The 19,419-nt window shown below is 45.4% G+C and overlaps 1 protein-coding gene across 1 annotated transcript; it reads right to left on the reverse strand.

Annotated features, from left to right (window-relative positions):
- Positions 1-1,194: 1,194 nt before the first annotated feature.
- Positions 1,195-18,886, reverse strand: LOC117752419 (glutamate receptor ionotropic, delta-1-like). The gene is made up of 10 exons (XM_034569688.1): positions 18,763-18,886; positions 18,403-18,477; positions 17,801-18,140; positions 16,022-16,160; positions 12,933-13,128; positions 12,011-12,177; positions 9,161-9,401; positions 7,158-7,296; positions 3,629-4,154; positions 1,195-3,594 (listed from the first exon to the last, which is right to left on the reverse strand). The coding sequence occupies exons 2-9, from the start codon at positions 18,424-18,426 to the stop codon at positions 3,697-3,699; spliced, it is 1,704 nt and encodes a 567-aa protein (XP_034425579.1). The 5' UTR covers positions 18,427-18,477; positions 18,763-18,886; the 3' UTR covers positions 1,195-3,594; positions 3,629-3,696.
- Positions 18,887-19,419: the final 533 nt, after the last annotated feature.

The following is a 19,419-nucleotide window of genomic DNA, read 5'->3' on the forward strand; positions in this document are numbered from 1 at the left end:
GTGTCAGCCGTCACTTCATGTACGAGCCTCTCAGTCATTTGTGCGACCACCGCGCCAACAAGGCTTCCTGCCAGTCAACGACTCACACATCCTTCCCTTTGCCTCGGCGTCTCTCCACAAACCAGGCGGCCATGTAACCGTTTAGTCGAGTCAGCTGTCCGACCGGCGATCTATCCCGGCAGCCGTGCGGTGACAGCCAAACATAGAGCGGAGGAGTTTTCAGCCGGGGGACAGCTGACATCCTGCACCTCCCTGTGTGTCGGTTCAAATCCTCCTCCCGGTGCGTCAGGATAAATCTTCCTGCTAATTGACAGAGCAGAGGATGTTTTCTGCCAGACGCACTGACGAGAGGAAAACAGTGAAAGCACAAAGATTCGTGTCTGTGCTCAGTCAGCTGCTCAGTGTGAATCAGGGATCAGCTGAATGTACGAAGGATTCCACAGCTGCTCACTTCTTTTTCCCTATTTAATAAAAAAATCTTATTTTATGGCTTTTTTAAAATTAAATTACATCTTTGTAGCGTTTTAAGATTTTTCTTTTGACTTTTTTCTTGTTTTCAGACTTTTATTCATCGAAGAACGACTTTTTTCTTGTGATATTGAGACGTTTTTCTCATTAAATACATAATAACTGAGGTAGAATTAAAACAGAACTTCCTGCTGTCGTTGACAGAAAATTAGAAACAAATGTTGTAAATCATATTTCTTTATTAAAGATTAAGAAACTCCAAGCAGCATATTCATAAATAAAATAAGGGTCTCCCTTAGATGTACGGTGACAGACTATATGCTATGACAGTTCATGTTCTCATCTTTGTCTGATGGGGGCGCTGGAGATTAAACGTAAAGGGGCGACACACGGAGACGCTGCACGGACCAATCAGGGCCTCTGGCTCTCAGTCCGTGGTGTTACAGTTAGAAAATGTCCACGTTAGAGTTTGTCCTGACGAGAGCTGCGTCCACAACGATGATCAACTCAACATTAAAACGTTTCTTCGTCCTTTTCCACACGAACACGACACGTTCAGGTTTACGTCGTGTGAGCGGAGTTCCCACATGAGACGAGGAATTTAACTTTTTTAAGAAATAATGTTTTCTCTAAAAAGAAGAAATGAAATCATGAGAAATTTCTTTCTGGGGCATTTGAACAAAAAACAGATGTTAAACATCTGGATCCACAGTTTCACATTAAACCTTTGTTTCATTCAGATTTATTGCATTAAAAAAAAGGTACAAGCAACAGAGTAAACTGATGGAAATTGGTGAAGTTTAGTCGTGAATCAGATTCAGTAACAATAACGTTCAGTTCAACCACAGAAACAGTTTGTTTTATATGTAAAACTTTGATGTAACTTTACAGAGTTTGTGTCCTGACATGAAGAATTTGTATTCTTTCTTTTATTAACTGTTAAACGTGAACTTAAAACTTAAAGTATGACCAGGATCCATGTGTGACCTCAGAACTCATCTCGTGGTTTTAGAACAATCGGAACTCTGGGATGTTTCAAACAGTTTGTTCAACATCTGGTGAACAACAACGTGAACAGAAAAGAAAACTGACTTTGAAGTTACAAACATCCAGATGAAACTAAATCTGCAAAGTGAGCACGGTATATTTCAATGTATTAGCATTAGCATTAGCTCGTCAGAGTATTCTGCATGTTTTCATGTCTTATTCTGAGACTTTGGTCCTAAATTTCTGGACGTTGCTCTCGAGTCTCAGATTCTTTCTTTTCCACAAACACGGACCAGATTCTGTTCAAGTTCGAGAAACGAATTTAAACCTTTTGATTTAATTAGACAGATGTTTTCTTCCCAAATAACATTTCTTCAGATTTAATAAATCTGTTTCCATCTGGAACCGTAATGAACAGAAACCCTGCGAAGGTGAACTGGTCGGTTTCCGTCTCTTTTATTCTGTGTGAGATGTGAAAACTCATCAGGCCAATAAATGCAAAGTAATCGCACTTATGAACGTAAATGGAGGGAAACGTGTGGTTTTCTACTTCCTGTTGAGAAGAACAACTTCCTGCTTCACAAACATCTGGAGCAGCTGATTAAAATAACATGTTTACATTAAATGCTCCGTATAAAAACCAAAGACATTAAATATGTAGCTGTTCCTTTTCATCGTCTGGTTAAATAGAACAAAGTCCAGTTTGTCTGGAACAGATTCAAGAAATACGTAAAAAAACAGCAGTTTTCATTTCGAGGAATAAAACCTCAAGGTCGAAGAATGGCAGGAAATGAAAGCACAAAGAATTATGGGTAAATTCTCCCTAAAAGTAACGTCAAACTTATTTCCTCATGTCGACCAAAACAAACTTTTTTCAGAATAAAATGACTCGTTTCACTTCTCAGCACGAACGACGCAAGTAGAAAAAGTTTGAATATTTATTAAAATAGATTAAAAAACATGAAGAAATCGGGTTAAAAAAAAAAGAAGATGATTAATGAACGATTACGTTTCAACAACTGGTCTGAAACTGGGTCAGTTTCTCATTGGTCTGAAACACAGACTGTAAATAAAGATGTTAAAATGTCAACCTGCTGGTGGCGCTAGAGGAAAAGTAAATGTTGAGATATGTAAACATAGAAGTTTCGAGCTTCATGCTGCAGATACGGATTCTAATATTTTGTGGTGATGTTGTTTAGAGGTGAACAAACTCTCCATCCACAGGAATTCTTTAAATTTGGTTTTGGATTAATTCAGATTTCAGAGAAACAACAGATGTTTTAACGTTCGGGACAAACACAGAAAACCAATTTAAACCTGTCTGCATCTAAATTATTAAAGAATAACACAAATATAAATTTTCCTTAAATCCAGTGTGTGATCGGCCGTCGGGTTTTAAAGCTGAAAGTTTACGTATGAAAAAGAGTTTAACAGCAGGTGTGAACTAACATCGTCCTCTTCTCTTTCTCTCCTTCACAAACTGAAACAAATAAAAAGTTTGTATAAAAAAACAAACGACTGTGAAAAATATAAACCCCCCCCCCCCCCCCCCCCCCACGTTTCGACCGGAAACAAACTATTTTCATAGATTCAGTACAAATGAAAATGAAAGGTGATTACTTTTCGTCCGATGCTGAAGATATATAGGGTCGGTACAGAGGTGCATAACAGTAGGTGTCCCACACTAAAATGTCCCTACAGTGGTGCATCATGGGTAGTCGTTTACATCGATGAGTTGTGGAGAGACATCGTTAAATTTCGGCACTTAGAAAACAATCACAATGAATTTCGCGTCATTGTTTCATATTGAACAAAATGTACAAAGCCATTCAAACAGTCATAACGTTTTAATCTTGTTTATATACGATTTTTTTAGCTCGTTTTGTTTGTTTTTATATAACTCAACTTCAAAAATTGAGAATATTCAAAATACACTTTGACCTCACTTCGTTCTCTTGGTATTTACACGTATGTACAGGAGACAGGTTGACCCCCCCGACACTCCTCCGACCCCCCCCCCCCCCCCCACTGTTTCTCTGTGACGTGGTCGTTTCTGAACAGGAAGTGAGATACAAAAATCTTTTACTTTGTACATTTTGTTTTTTTTCTTCTATAATAATTTTCCTCTGAAGAACCCCTCTTTCCCCCCCCCCCCCCCCCCCCCCCCCCCAACACACACACACACACACTCGTCATGATGCAATTTGACGCCCCCCCTATATGGATGTACTGTGAGTGGCCTCAATGGCTTCGGGTATGGGTCCTGCGGAGACTGCCTGGTAGGACATTGGCATGGGCGTCTTGCCAGGGCTCTGTCGGAAGAGCCCCCCGTTGGGGGCCCTGTGTTTGCACTGCATGGTGCCGCTGAGGCTGGAGCTGCTGAGCGGGTGGTGCAGGGGCAACATTGTGCTGCCAGGGCCCTGGGACAGAGGTAGCGTCCTGCCTAGGGTCCCCCCATGGTGAGGGTGGGGAAGAGGAGGAGGCGGCGCCCCCTCCCCGGGGAGGAACGTGGTCACAGCGTGGCCCGAGGGGGGGTAGTCCCGCACGGACTCCGGCCCCTGCACCTGGCTGGGCTGCATGCTGCCGATGTCCAGCGCAGAGATCTCGATAGAGGGGCCGGGGATCTGCTTGTGGGCCAAGTCCTCGTCCAAAAGACTGTTCATACGACGATGCACCTGCTCCAGATTCACCTCCTTGTCCTACAGAGGAGGAGCGGGGGGGTGGAGGACAGAGGGGAGACAGGGGGGGGGACACAGAGGCTGAGATTGGCGACGGGCCGGTTTCTCAGACTGATTCAGGTCTGATGCTGCTCCTCACATTCTCCTTCTGACACTGAATTTGGCCTTTGAGTTTTGATTGGCGGGCTGACGTCTGACCCGCTGAGCACCGAGGCCACAAACCAATTAGTCACAAACACTTGAAATCAAACTTGGCCGGTGAGAAGTAAAGGTTTGATGTCTGGAGCAAAACGATCCTGGAGCCGAACGGACTCGGTTTGTTGTAAAGTTATTCGAGTTGTTTTCTCGTGAGATTTAGAAACTGAGGAGTCGATTGTTTCGCTTCAGGATCGACTCTGGATCTTAGATTGAAATTAAATAAATAAACGTAGGGTGTAAACTCGTGTCTCTGCGTTTAACTAAACATGTGTTTGTTTGTTGTTCCTTCTCGTCTGTAAAACGTTTGAGTCTGAACGTCTGAACGCAGCTCGTTGAAACAAGTCGTCACTTTACAACAAACTCACGAAGTCGGTTGTTCCAGCATCAGTGAGATTAGTCACAGAAACACGAGTGAGATTCAGAACAATGACACATTTACACTGTGTATTAATATCACACATATATTCATGTTGCAGTGATGTCAGCAGCAGGGGCGGAGCCAGGATTTTACTAATGTAGCCCCCCCAAACCCACCCCTGCAGATTCGACTGAGGAACAGTTTCTGTCGATTTTAAATTTGGGCCCTTTTTACATTTTTACTATTTCCAACTTATTTTCTATTTTCTATATTTTTTTAATAAGACGTCTCCAAAGTTTTGTTTTCATTACGTTCATGGCAGAGAAATTAACAGGAAATGATGCGTGTGCTTAAATAGTACGGTTGGTATTGTTTTTGTATCATGTCTTTATTATGAAGGAGCCACAGGAAATGAAAATGATTCGTCAGCGTTTAGTCACAACTTCTGCGGCTCCTAAAATTTTTTCGGTTTTTAAATATAGCGTAGACTTTTGTAGTTTTTCTTCTATATTTGCATTTCTGGTAAACAAAAGCTGCTAAAAGTGTGTTTGCTGCCCCCTGCTGATCAGTATGTAGCATATATCTGTGGTAGTAAACAGTGTCTGCTGTTACCACCAGTAACCACAGGTGTCGCCAAATCAACCACGACTGAAATCTGAAGGGTTATAACTTTAACGAATTACACAACTATATTTTTGTTAATTTCCTCAAATTTATTTAAAATGATATGTTATTAATTCTAGTGTTGACAAGGAATTTTTTTTTATAAATTTGTATATTTATCTATTGATGTATTTCTTAAGGAAAAGATCGAGCTCCAGTCGAGAAGTCGTAAACACTTGTTAATGCAGGAGGTGTGAACGGTTCCTCTCAGCCTCAGAGAGACGCCCTCAAAGACGATTAAAGCGTCTGAGCGCAGGTTTTTGTTCCGAGCGGCCGCCGCCTCATTAAAACATGTTTTCAGCTGCAGCGGCGAACTGGCATCTCGCCTGAATAAATAAACGTCTGGGATTAAACCTCGTCCAGTCGTTAGAGAGCGAGCGCTGATGTGGGCGAAGAGGAAGAAAACAACAGCCGGCGTCTGAAAGCTTCGGTTCATTTAGAAAACAATCAGCTCTTTTGAAGAGCGCTCCCGGTGGAGCGGAGGAGTTAAATCGCTCTTTCTCTTGCGTCGTTACGAATCAAACTGTCGAGTGGTTGGTGCTGAACTGTGATAAAAACAGTTTTCAGTTGTTTCGGGTTCTTTTAGGATTCGTGTGACTCTTTGAAACCTTTGGCTCAGAATTCAGTTTGGAACAAGTGGACTTTACATCAGCGTCTCTGCCGTGAACGAGTCGACAGCGGACGAGACCACGAACGCTGAGGCGTAAACAATCGAGTGATCCCGAATCGTTTTCATTTATTTCGGCTGAGACACAAAAACTTTCTGATTCACCAACGTATATATTGTTTTTTTCAGTGAGGCACAGATACTTTGAGCCAGATGCTAACGTTAGCACAGGACATCCCCGAGGCTGATGGGAATTCAACAGTTTGACCTAATGATGGCGCCAGAGACAGGTTTAGTGATAAGTTACTTTAGTTAAGTCGATAATGAGAGTAAATTAAAAGGCACAGAGACGTTTGTCGGATTTCTTGTGATTCACAGTGAAACTTGTTTATTCTGTTCACCAGGTTCAGGCGAACATGAGGTCAGAGGTCAGAGGTCAGAGGTCAGCCCTTATGAGACGTGTCGACACAGTTATAAATGTCTGAGTGAACAAACAGAAAAGCACCAGGACGGTTTCTGATGACCGGGGGGGTTCAGCATTAATGATGAGGTAACAGGAGGTCGAGCACCAGTTTAAACGTATAATATCGAATCGTCTGCGTAGAGTTAAACAACAAATTCACTTTCAGATTTCAGATTTCAGTTTTTCACTTTTATGAGTTGTTCTTTGTTTAAAGCTGAAATTCTCTGGTTCTGGAAATTATTTTTAGAATTTCAATCCTTGCAATCCTCTCTGCTGAGGCTAATTAGCTTTAGCACTTTTTGCAGTTGATGGTTGAATGAGCCATAAAATGTGGGATTTAAGATTTGTGAAGTAAATCATCGCCTGTTAAACAGTTTTAGCTTCAGGAAACTAGAAATAAATAAATAGAAATGTAACCATTAGCTTGTGATCCTGTCATTTAGTTTATGGTGGAAATAGATTAAAAATGAATATATAACGTGTTATCACCACTAATGCTCATTATGTCTTTGTCATATTTAGTCAAATATCTTTGGAGAGAAAACCAGAGATTTGTTTCCAGATCTTTTACGCCACAGAAAAACCAGACGAGTCCTGTTTTTCTAGATTCTAGATTTAGAAGTGACCACAAACCAAACGTCTGCAGATCACAGTGGTCGTTGAAGGCACAGATGTGTTGTTTAGATGATTATTTGGGTCTTTTTGTTAAATCATTGTATAGGATTCTATTCTGACCTGTATCAATAGCTTCTGCTTCATCCCAGCCTCTCTCTCTCTCTGTCCAAATGTCCCTCCTCCCCTCCGATGAAGCAGTTGTAATGTCATTATATGTCAATGGACCAGAAACCCTTGCCAGTCTGTAATCCTTAGTGACCTGCACGAGATCAGACAGTCAAGTGTAAATAAAGAAATAAAGGGATAGATGGAGAGAGGGAGAGGAGACAGACAACACGGGCGTCCACATTGACATATAATCTTCAATAAGACGTGAAACAGTGACAGTAGCAGGACTCATGGGCGAAGGATGTGGGACACAGATCTTTTACTAGAGGACGTTCACTTCACCGTCTGCTCACACTTTAGTTTATGGATCCACGTGGAAGCTTCGTCTGTCCCCTGTCACATGACTAACGTGCTGAGCTGCACATGTTCTACAGCAGATTGTGTTGTTGTGGTTGTCGAGGGGCAGAAGTTGTGTCAACGAGATCTGAGCTGGGTTCCTGTTCATGTGTTTTAACGTGTGTCTCCGGACTCTAGGTTCTACCTTCCTGTGGAGTCACATCCTCTATCTGGAAGGAGCACATTCAGGAACCAACACTTTTTGTGCGATGAAGAAAATGTTCAACACTAAACGTCACTTAACAAACAGAATATAATGATGATGTGTTCGTTAACAATTTGTGACCTAATGCCGCTGATATGTATTTTCACTCTGTGTGAACATGAAAGATGTTGATTTATGTGATGTTTAAAATTCTTCAGATCAATAAAGATTATTCAAATGAAAGAGTGTGAGAAGAGATTTTATCATCACGTTACAGCCGTATTCTCGAAATCTTCTTTATCTTATAACATCTATACCTAATTAGTATAATTACAGATTAACATTTGTTTATCATTTAAACGCTCATTCACACTTAAACAAGTTATGATAGTTAAATTCATATTAAATCTGTTGCTGGGACACATTTAAATCCTCTGTGTTGTAAATCAGCTGCAAATAATTAATCCATGAATCTGTGTATTAATCATCAGATGTTTCCTTGTTGTCGTCATTAATATTGATTAGATGCATGAATGATTAATTAACTGCTCTTCCTGTGTAACTGTTTCATTAATGACAGAGTCAGGTTCTAATTGGCTGCTGTGTTTTTATTCCTCTCGAGTGTGTTTGAGTGACAGGACACGAAGCAGCTGCGATAACGATCAGACGCAGATTCAGATTCTCTCCGATGTTGTAAACGACTTTTTGTTTCTTTATGTCTTTTGATTTTACACTTAAAGGAAAACGTGTTTAAAGTGTGTGTGAGTGTGTGTGTGTGTGTGTGTGTGTGTGTGTGTGTGTGCCTGAGCCATCTCTCCCGCCTGCTAATTATAATCTGCACTCAGACCCTCGGGTGCAGGAAATTACCAAAGCTTCACAGTAGAAAATGAGTTTATAACAATAATTCAATAGCAGGCACTTGAATGGTGACGAGTCGACTCTGTGGGGACTAATGATTAAAGTCCGCGGGCGCTCTCGGCTGTAACACGCAGGACGAGCCGGGAGCCACATCCTTCTTGTTGTAGCTAATTCGACTCAGTTTGCTCGTAAAGACTCGAACCCGAAACCCCCCCGCTGGAGGAGGAGCTGCTGTTTATGAGCGTGTTAGTAGACGTGATGGTCTGAGCTGCACTGGAGGAGATGAGCTCTGTAAGTTCAGGTGGGAGGAGGTGGAAAAAAGAAATGGATAATAATAATGATGATAATAATAATGATGATAATCATAATGATGATAATAATAATAATAATCATAATAATCATAATAATAATAATACTAAGAGACCAAATTTGATTTCAATCAGTGGCCTGATGAGGTCAGCGCCCTCTGCCCCCCCGCGCTCTCTACCCTCCTCTACAGCTGGGTGTACTGGAGCTCCACTAAGTCGGGGCTCGCGTCTGCGGCTGGATCCTTAAAGTAGAGTGTGGCAGTGTCCTCCCCCCACTGGCCCGTCCGCCGGGCCCTGTGCTCAGTCACCTCTTTGGGCTGCTCCTGGCGGCAGCGGTTGCTGTTCCACCACGCCTCCAGCCCGGCCACCAGGCAGGCCAGCAGCAGGCCGGCGGCCAGGATGCAGAAGACGCCGGCGAAGCTGTGCAGCTTGAGGGAGCGGCCGTCGGGGCTGGCGCCGGCGTGGCTGTTGAGGTCACAGCGGCCGGTGCGAGGCCACCACTTCTGCTTCATGATGTCCAGGTCGCCTTTCTCCTGCAGCTCCAGGATCCTGGAGGAGAAGAGAGGAGCAGGTGAGTCACACACAGGATTCTGAGTTGATCCAGGGTCGTGTTGGGCTGAATGTTAAAGCTGCAGCTGTGACAACATGAAAAACACTTCTTTCAGAACTCGGCTTCTTTCAGAACTCGGCCTGTGTGTCAGAGCCGCCTTTAGAACGGATCACAGAAAGAGTCTTAAGCTATAATCAATACAACATTTGATTCGTAGCAAAAAACATATATTTCAGCCAAATATCAAAACATTATGTTCACTTCAGAACTGAGCTTCAATCGTCCAAAATCTTTTTATTAGATTTCAGCCTTTCAAAGAATATTACCTGATATTTATCCTGAAGGGAAAGTGCATCAATAAAGACTTGATGTCAATATGATGTGTTGAGCTGAAAGTTGCAAAGTAAATACTGAGAGACTCTTTCTGTCCGACTCTCTGAAGCAGCGTCGTCGTGTCTCGCTGCAGATTCATGTTTTCATCAGGAGAAACGTGTGATGGTCAAACACTGAACTTCTGCTCTGACGTTTTGTTTCTGCACAAACCAAAGAATCTTTTTAGAAGAGACGATTCGATGAACTCGACCGCTGAGCGTCAGAAATGTGACTTTCAACAACGTGTCGTATTTCTCAGTTGTTGATTGAGAGAAACTCGGCTGTTTCCTTCATGAAATCCACTCCAGTAAAAAGCCTCCTGCACAAAGCGGCGCTCGTCACAGCTGAATTTCTGTTTTTGAAATGGGTCGTTATGGGCAATTAGCCGAGCGCTTAATGCTGCGGATCGATGCTGCAGTGGAGAGAAAGTTCAGCTTCTCACGTCACTTCAAACCAAGCGTTGAGTCGATTCTAATCTAAACTGTCGCTTTTCACAAGTGTTTTATTTCTGCCAGGTTGAAAGCAGACGATTGAGGCTTCATCTTTTCAGAATAAGAGCTGGATTGATTTTGGTTCCAGCTCAGAATATGAATCGACACTTGGTTAGTAAAAGACAAGGCAGCAGGGGGCGCTGGTTCAGACTTTCAGGTCTGAAAACAACATGTTTGATCTCTTCATCATTTCAGACGTTTTCTCCGAGTGTTGGTGAAGTTTCCTCTGTGACCCGAGATGTTTTGTCTGTGATACGTGGAGTTTCGGTGCGGTAGCGCCCCCTTGCTGCTCAGTTTGGGGACTTAATTAAACAAACTGCGACATACAACCTACGTTCAGCTGCAGTAAAATCTCAGCCCAATTTGCTTTATTTAATCTGCTCAACTCAGCGTGAACGTGTTGAAGGTCAGTGCGCCACAGTACCCCCCCCATCGAAACACCCCGTGGACAAACTAGTTTTCAGCTGAAACGAGCAGCGGAGGAAACAAAGTGAGGTTATTAACGCAGGATTATCAAGAGGAGGCTCAGGATGGAGCAGCTGTGGGACCAGGTTTTAAAAGGATGGTTGAAATGTGCAGATAATGGTTCTGCAGCCGAACAATAGCTCAGGCCTCAGTTTAACACTCAGACACATTATCCCCGCTCGTCCCTGCTCGTCCCCGCTCGTCCCCGCTCGTCCCCGCGCGGCGCTCCTCGCTCCTGTGTAAAGACTTCATTAATAACTAGTGTTTGTCTCCATTCACCAACACAAACTAATCCCCAAATAAACACACTGCTGCTTAATTAAAGAGGAAGAGGAGGAGCAGAGGGACGAGGGACAAACCGACGCCTGACAATGAACCTGGCGATCGCTGCGACTCTGAGACCAGAGAAGAAGAAACTTCAAGAGTGGAGTCAGAGCAGGGTAAAATGACCCCCCCCCCCCCCCCCCCCCCCACACACACTCAGCCACAGGGTGAGGAGACACAACCCAGAGAGCCCCCCCCCCCTGTCAGTCGCCACTTTCCTGAAGTTTGTGTACTTCCTGTTTCTCGCCTGCCGATCGATACGAGACGGGTGAGAAAGTCGTCTCGTGTGATTCTTCGTTAACTCACGATGTAATGACGCAGAGATTTACTCGGCGATCAACGTGGTTTTGTAAACTCGCACTGGGATCAATTTGTGTTTGGGCAGAGACGAGGTTTCACTCTGCGGCTCCAGGATTTTCATCTTCAGCTCATCCTCTGAAGGAGATAAATGAATTAAGGAAAAACAAATCCAGCTTCTGCTTCGCAAATCAAATAAGTAATTAGTGCACGTCGCTGTGTTTACACATCACACCGTGAATAATCCCGTTTGCTGCTTAATACGCCTCCTTTCATCCGAGCTTAGCTGAGTTTAGCGTCGGGCATCGATTCAACAGCTTCATCACTGCCGCAGGTTTCTTCCTCCAGTCAGAGGCTCTCTGCTGTGATTGGCTGATGAGTCCAGATCAACAAAGCAGAAGCTCCATCGTGAACTCATCGTCAGGTTTCACTGCACAAAGCAAATGGTTGTTTGTTTGAGCAAAAGAAATCCAGAATATGTTATAAGAAGATTATCACGACCTGCTTCATGTGCATGAACCTGTGAACAACAAAATGTCCGCTGATGATAACAGCAGCTTTAAAACGACTCTTCGTCTCCTGCACAAGTTCAGAAATGTTTTCACGGTTTGATTCTCCAGATTTGTCCCTGAGGTGAAAAGGTTTAAATGCACACTCACTTCTGAGAGAAGAGGTCTCTGTACGGGCTGCCGTGCTGCATGGCGATGCCGTAGCCTTTGCTGCTCATGCTGTTTCCCGACACGGTGATGGTGCAGTCGTCGTCCGTCAGCGCCGCGTACTCCAGCACCGCCATGTCCCACAGGAAGGCGTACGGACTCTTCTTGGCCTGTAGACAAACACACACAGGCGGTGACGGGTCCGACCCAGTTTGACCTGTTTTCTTTCCTCAGACACTGAAACACCTTCAGGTTCTGATCCTATGGAAACACTGGACATCAGGTGTCAGCTCAGCAGCCAATCAGAGACGCAGCTCTGTCGACAGGAGGTGACGGACAGTTCCCAGTTTCATGGATCAATCAGTAGATTCATTATGTGATGAACAGGAAGAATCTGGTTACTCAGAAATATAAAGGTTTTGAGATTTTCAATGTTGGTCCCAGAAAATACAGAAAACATGGCATGAAGTTTGAACCAGGATATGATTCTGTTCTGGACACTGTGTGTGTGTGTGTGTTACTCTATGTGTGTGTGTGTGTGTGTGTGTGTGTGTGTTACTGTGTGTGTGTTACTGTGTGTGTGTGTGTGTGTGTTCGGGGTAACCACAGAGAGAAGTCATCACAGAATCATGGGGGATGTTTATCATGCAAATGGCTGAATAATGGATTTACTCAGAGCCGATTTATCTGTGATACTAATTTGTCATCGGCTGTTGGGAGATCTATGAGCACAACAACATAACAACACACACACACACACAGACACACACACACACACTGCAACACTGCTGCACTAACAGGTGTATTGTTGAATTGCTGCTGCAATTAAGTAATGAGTAAACAGAGGAGTGTGTGTTTTTGTGTGTATGGATGAACACACACAGACACACACACACACACAGACACACACACACACAGTGTGTACCTTGCGTATTCCCTCTGACGGACTGGACACAGAATAGTCCAGCCCGTTGTTCTTGCTGATCGTCCTCCACAGCTCAGCGTACGTGCTGTCCTGCTCCAGAGGGTTGGTCCCTTTGTTCCTGAAGTAGTCGTAGACCGCAGAGTCCCGCACCGTCCCGTAGTCCACGTCGATCTGCCGCACCAGGTCCTGGAACGACCTGAGGACACCACACGGAGACAAACACCTGAGGACACCACGCAGAGACAAACACCTGAGGACACCACGCAGAGACAAACACCTGAGGACACCACGCAGAGACAAACACCTGAGGACACCACGCAGAGACAAACACCTGAGGACACCACGCAGAGACAAACACCTGAGGACACCACGCAGAGACAAACACCTGAGGACACCACGCAGAGACAAACACCTGAGGACACCACACGGAGACAAACACCTGAGGACACCACGCGGAGACAAACACCTGAGGACACCGAGCCGCTTCCAGAGAACAACCAGGGATTAGTCCGAGTCCAAGAGTCTGAACGTGGTTCATGTTTGTCGGGTCAACACTTGAAGGTTGTTCGGAAAAATACTTATTTATTTGGAGTAAGTGTTAATGTGCCTCTGCAGTGATCTCACTTTGTTTCAGACACAAACTTTATTGTTTCACATCTTTATTCTTCCCCTCGTGTCTCCGCCCCCCCGCCCGCCTCCTTCTATTTGCCTCTCCTCTGCTGCGACCGAGCCGCTGAGGTCGAGGAACATTGTTCCAGAAGGACCGGGCGAAAACAGGGAACAGCGGGAAAATCTAAAATCATCACGTCGCGAAAACACAGTCACTCAAAGAGGCGCACACACACACACACACACACACACACACACACACACACACACACACACACACACACACACACACACACACACACACACACACACACTCAGAAGATAAATAGAAGGGTCGGACTTTGATGTTCTAACACTCTGAGTTACGCATCAACCAAACGTGTAAAAATGAAACGCCATGTTTGATCTTCAGCCCGTGACAGTGACCACCAGGAGGCAAACAGCTGAGGACGCTGCGGACGACATCACACGTTCGACAGAAACTGGTGATGGAAGCGTTTCACATGTGATGTGGAGATCAAGCATTTCACACATCAGATTCACTTCAGTCAGAACGAGGAGTTCAAAGATGTTAGCAGGAGGCTAATGTTAGCAAGTGGCTAATGTTAGCAGGAGGCTAATGTTAGCTTGGACAATGAGACTAAAGATTTGTTCAAGATAAAACAATAAAATGTTCTTTTAAAACTCTTATCAAATAATGTTCTTCAAGCAAAGATTCATTCTTAAAACGTAAAATATCTGAGTTTTCAGGTGTTAATTTAGGTTCATACGCGAAAACAGATTGATATTGAGCGAAGTGTCCCGTTTATATGCTTACTTACTTATTACTTATACTCATTATGTTTTTTTTTATGTTCTTCCTTTCTGTTAATTTTGTCCAGTGAAAAACTGACAAATGAATAAAAAGTAAACGTCTTAAATGAAATAATGGGTAAAAGTTGTTGAGTTCTCAGTTTGTCGTTGTGATGAAACTCTGATCAGTAAAACGTGTTGTGGCCTCAGACGTTCCAGTTGAAGTTAAACTGGTTTCTCACTTTGCAGCTGAGACACAAACTGAGCAGGTCTCCGACAACGTGACGTTAAAGAAAAGAAACTTTGAAACTTTATTTCCTCTGTGTTATAAAACCTCACAGTTCTTTCCCCTCCAGGTTTTTCTCTGAATCTGTGTTTGAAATAAAAGCAGCAGGTTCACGTCAAGCTGCGCTGGAAGAGAAATATTCGAATCCGACGCTGAACCGACAGGATTCAACCCCACGACCTCAATTTCACAAAGATGCAGTTCTGGAAAACTTCAGGTTTTTAAAGCTTTAAACTAAATTCATACTTTTTAAAACCTGCTGCTAGAGGTGAAATGAACGGATGTGATGGTTCGACAGCTTCAGGTTCCAGACGTTCAGTCAAACGTTCACATTTCAACATGAAATATTCTGTTTCTTCTTCCTGAATCTCAGACTAAATTTGTTTACTAAATTTGTGATGATATCAGATTTTACATTTTGTATAAATCTGATATGAATGAGAAGAGAATGAAATGAAAAGACGGATCCGTCAGGTCACAGTTTGTTGCTCGTTCTCTTTCCGGACTCAAAGACAGAAGAAGACGAAGCTCCTCAGATTTTAGCTTCTAAACATTAAACCTTTAAATTATAACTCAAGACCTGATTTAGTTTAATCTGATAAATATTCATTCTTTACTCTGAAAGGGGCTGAAACGTTCTCCTGGATGGTCGAGATCTTGATATCACTGAGGACGACAGGGTGTGTGTGTCTGAGGGGGGGTGTGTGTGTGTGTGTGTCTGAGGGTGTGTGTGTGTGTGTGTCTGAGGGTGTGTGAGAGTGTGTGTGTGTGTGTGAGGGGGTGTGTGAGAGTGTGTGTGTGTGTGTGTGTGTCTGAGGGGGTGTGTGAGAGTGTGTGTCTGAGGGGGTGTGTGTGTGTGTGTGTGTCTGAGGGGGTGTGTGTGAGAGAGTGTGTGTGTCTGAGGGTGTGTGTGTGTCTGAGGGTGTGTGTGTGTGTCTGAGGGGGTGTGTGTGTGAGGGTGTGTGAGTGTGTGTGTGTGTGTCTGAGGGTGTGTGAGTGTGTGTGTCTGAGGGTGTGTGTGTGTGTCTGAGGGGGTGTGTGTGTGAGGGTGTGTGTGTGTGTCTGAGGGTGTGTGTGTGTCTGAGGGGGTGTGTGTGTCTGAGGGGGTGTGTGTGTGAGGGTGTGTGAGTGTGTGTGTGTGTGTCTGAGGGTGTGTGAGTGTGTGTGTCTGAGGGTGTGTGAGAGTGTGTGTGTGTGTCTGAGGGTGTGTGTGAGAGTGTGTGTCCTCGTGTGACAGTGGGATAAACAGATATTTAGACAATGATGCAGATGCTGTTTGAGTCTGAATTCACATTTGTTTAAATCTTTAGTAGCTGCAAACTCACACTGAGCTGTGTGTGTGTGTGTGTGTGTGTGTGTGTGTGTGTGTGTGTGTGTGTGTGTGTGTGTGTGTGTGTGTTACCATATAGCGTGGTCCATGCGTGACACCGTCAGGTACGCTGCCAGGTTCGCTGTGTATGATGAACACACGATGAGCGTGAAGAGCCACCAGCTTCCCATGACGATCCTCAGAGCCACCGAGCCCACCACACTGTCCCCGCCTACACACACAGACACACACAGACACACACAGACACACAAACAGGGATTTAGCAGGTTCAGTCTTCACATGTTTCCAGACTGATGCTGGGTGACCTCTCGGTTCAGGGTTACCAGGACGACGCCGGCCGCCAGAGCCAAACAGCGGGTGTGAGCGGCGCTCCATCAACCAGAGGCTGCACAGCTGCAGCTAATGACAACCTGTTAGGCCTAAAAGGTTTCCTAGGCAACCTGCCAGACCATAATAGGTGCAGCTGCTTCCCTGTGTGTGTGAGAGACATCTTTCCTCTGTTAGAAACCTCTTGTTTAGGTGGATGGATGTTTAATAACCTAATAATGTGCAGACGTTACAACCACAGACACTTTCTATCCCAACCTCTGGACACAGATACAGTTCATCTGTAGAGGAGCCTGGTGGGGAGCAGTGGGGGGGGGGGGGGGGGCCAGTGGGGGGGGGGGGGGGCAGTGGGGCGGGGGAGCAGTGGGGGGATGCTGGGGTGAAGCTGATTCATGGAGGAGGAGGAGGAGAAGAATCACAGGTGATAAGAACGATGGAGGAAGAGAGGATGACGTTTGGGAAAAGACGTGTTCGTCCTCACAGCAGCTGGAGCCACAGATGAGTGGGGGGGGGGGGGGTTTCCTTCCAAATTGTCAAAGACGTTTTAAAAGGGTGGAGGACGTGTGAAGATATATGAAGGAGGAGAGGACGTCTTGGAAAGTGAATCATGTTTCAGAATGTGAGGAGAATTTTAACAAGTGTCTGATCTTGTTTTTCAGGCTGTTTGAGATTTAAGAGACGATTTTAGTGCATTTTAATGAAGAGTCAGGTTTTAGGAAGAGGTCGGTCGGAGGTCGGAGGATATTATGTCAGTGAATGTCCTCACAAGTACAGAACACACGCACGCACACACACACACGCACACACACACACACACGTTCATTATTTCACTGACATGTCCTGCAGCTCTGGAATCTTAACCTCCCTCTAATTCATTTAAGCACTTTAAAGTTTTGTGGCCTTGTTTCTGCTTTTCTGTTAAATATTTCCTTCGCTACAAATCCTTCTGTGATTATTTTTCCCTGCTCTGTTTCTGTGTAATCCGTGTAACTGCTGCAAATTAAAACTCCCCAAAATCAAATTGAAATCCGCCTCTACAAGGCCGATAATCTCCCCGGTGCTGAGATCAGGAAGCGTGAGAATCTCTCAAAGAGACTCGTCTGTTTCTCGTCACAGGAAACCGGCGTCGTGACGACACTCAGCTGCAGGACGACCAACTGAGACACCAGCTTCCACCAGTCTGATCGGCTTCAGGTCAAATAAAGTGAGTCTTCGTTACTGTGAGAAACAACTTCACTGACATTGATTTAAAACATAAAGTGATGCTTCTGTGAGCGGCAACGACGAAGAGTCTCATGAGATACGAATATAAATGAGTGAACCTGAAACTCGCAGGTCGTCTCCATCAGGACGTTCACAGATCGGAACTTTCTTTGCCCCGTCAGAAGAAATCGATCGATTTCACTGAACTTAAATTCGGCTTCAATCCAACCTGTGACTCGATGAAAGTTAAGTTGATCCAACAGGATGAAGGATCTAAACCCTCCTCCCTGCTCCTTCTGTTTTTTACATCTCTGCTCTCACCTTGCTGCACGAATGCTCCGTACACGATCCAGATGGCGCTGTGCAGCGTGCCCGACCCACGCCGTTGGCCGGCTGGCCCGGTGGAGGATTCTGACCGGACGCTCGCAGCGCCCTGCAGCCTGTTGAGCAGGAAGATGAGCACGCCCACCACAGGGATCGCCGCGGCGATGCACGCCCAGACGGCGAGGTCAAAGGGCGCGAAGAGAGAGAAGATGTTGATCTTCTCCTCGGGCTTTCGCAGCAGGATCCCGACGCTGTAGTCGAGGTAACGTTTGCTGAAGTCGACCACGTTCTCCCTCTCAGGTGTGATGGTGATGGCTGACACGGCCAGGTCGGCTTTCTGGGGGGAGGAGAGGACACACAGGATCAGTATCAGGAAGTACGGTGGCCAACAGGCACAAACCTTAACACTCAACACGAAGATCTGACCCAGTTAAAGGTTGAATCTGTCTCATTAAACAACATCTTGACCTGTGTGGTATATGTTGTGGAGTTAACACACGCTGAAGCGAACGACTCACAGCCAATCAGAGACGAGTCAGAGAAACACTGAGTTTTAACAGGAAGCTGGACTGAATCATCTGTTTCACTTCCTGTCTTACCTTACTGATGAGGTCGCCGATCATGCCGTTCCACGACCCGTTTGGAAGCTGAGATCCGTATTTACTGTCGCTCACCTGGAGGGAAGATCAAGTTCAGTCAAACCACAGAAGATACCACCTGAAGCTCCAGAGGAGAATCGCTATTTATCCAACAGTCAAACTTCCATGTGCATCAAGACCTGGACGCAGCAGCTGATTGGATGCAATGAACACATGAGACTAACATGGTGAACCACCAACAGCCAATCAGACGCTTCGGAGACCCAGTTCATTGAGAAACCAAAATCTCCCAACGTGACTGTGCACATCGGATGTAACTGAAAGACACTTGTCTCCGTGTGTCTCCTGTGTCCGTCCCACCTGGTAGATCTCGTATTTGAAGCCCAGGATTCTGGCGGAGGGCGTCGAGGACGTCGATGGAGAAACCTTTGTATCTCTTCGGCTGCCCCAGGATATTCTCTGCCACCATGACGAACGGGTCCTCCTGGGGGGGGGGGGGGGAGAGAGGGGGGGGGGGGGGGGGGGGGGGGGGGGGGGGGGGGGAGAGAGAGGAAGAGAGAGAGAGAGAGAGAGAGAGAGGACAGAGAGAGAGACAGAGAGAGATGAGAGACAGAGAGAGAGAGAGACAGAGAGAGAGAGAGAGAGAGAGAGAGACAGAGAGAGAGACAGAGAGAGAGAGAGAGAGGAGGGAGGAGAGAGAGAGGGGGGGGGAGAGAGAGGAAGAGAGAGAGAGAGAGAGAGAGAGAGACAGAGAGAGAGAGGGAGAGAGAGAGACAGAGAGAGAGAGGGAGACAGAGAGAGAGAGACAGAGAGAGAGAAAGAGAGAGAGAGAGAGACAGAGAGAGAGAGAGAGAGAGGGAGGGAGGGAGAGAGAGAGAGGGAGAGAGAGACAGAGAGAGAGGGGGGGAGAGAGAGAGAGGGGGGGAGAGAGAGAGAGAGAGAGAGAGAGAGAGAGAGGGAGGGAGAGAGAGAGAGAGAGAGAGGGGGGGAGAGAGAGAGAGGGGGGGAGAGAGAGAG

This window comes from Hippoglossus hippoglossus, chromosome 19 (genome assembly GCF_009819705.1).
Source record: "Hippoglossus hippoglossus isolate fHipHip1 chromosome 19, fHipHip1.pri, whole genome shotgun sequence".
Classification (NCBI taxonomy): domain Eukaryota; kingdom Metazoa; phylum Chordata; class Actinopteri; order Pleuronectiformes; family Pleuronectidae; genus Hippoglossus; species Hippoglossus hippoglossus.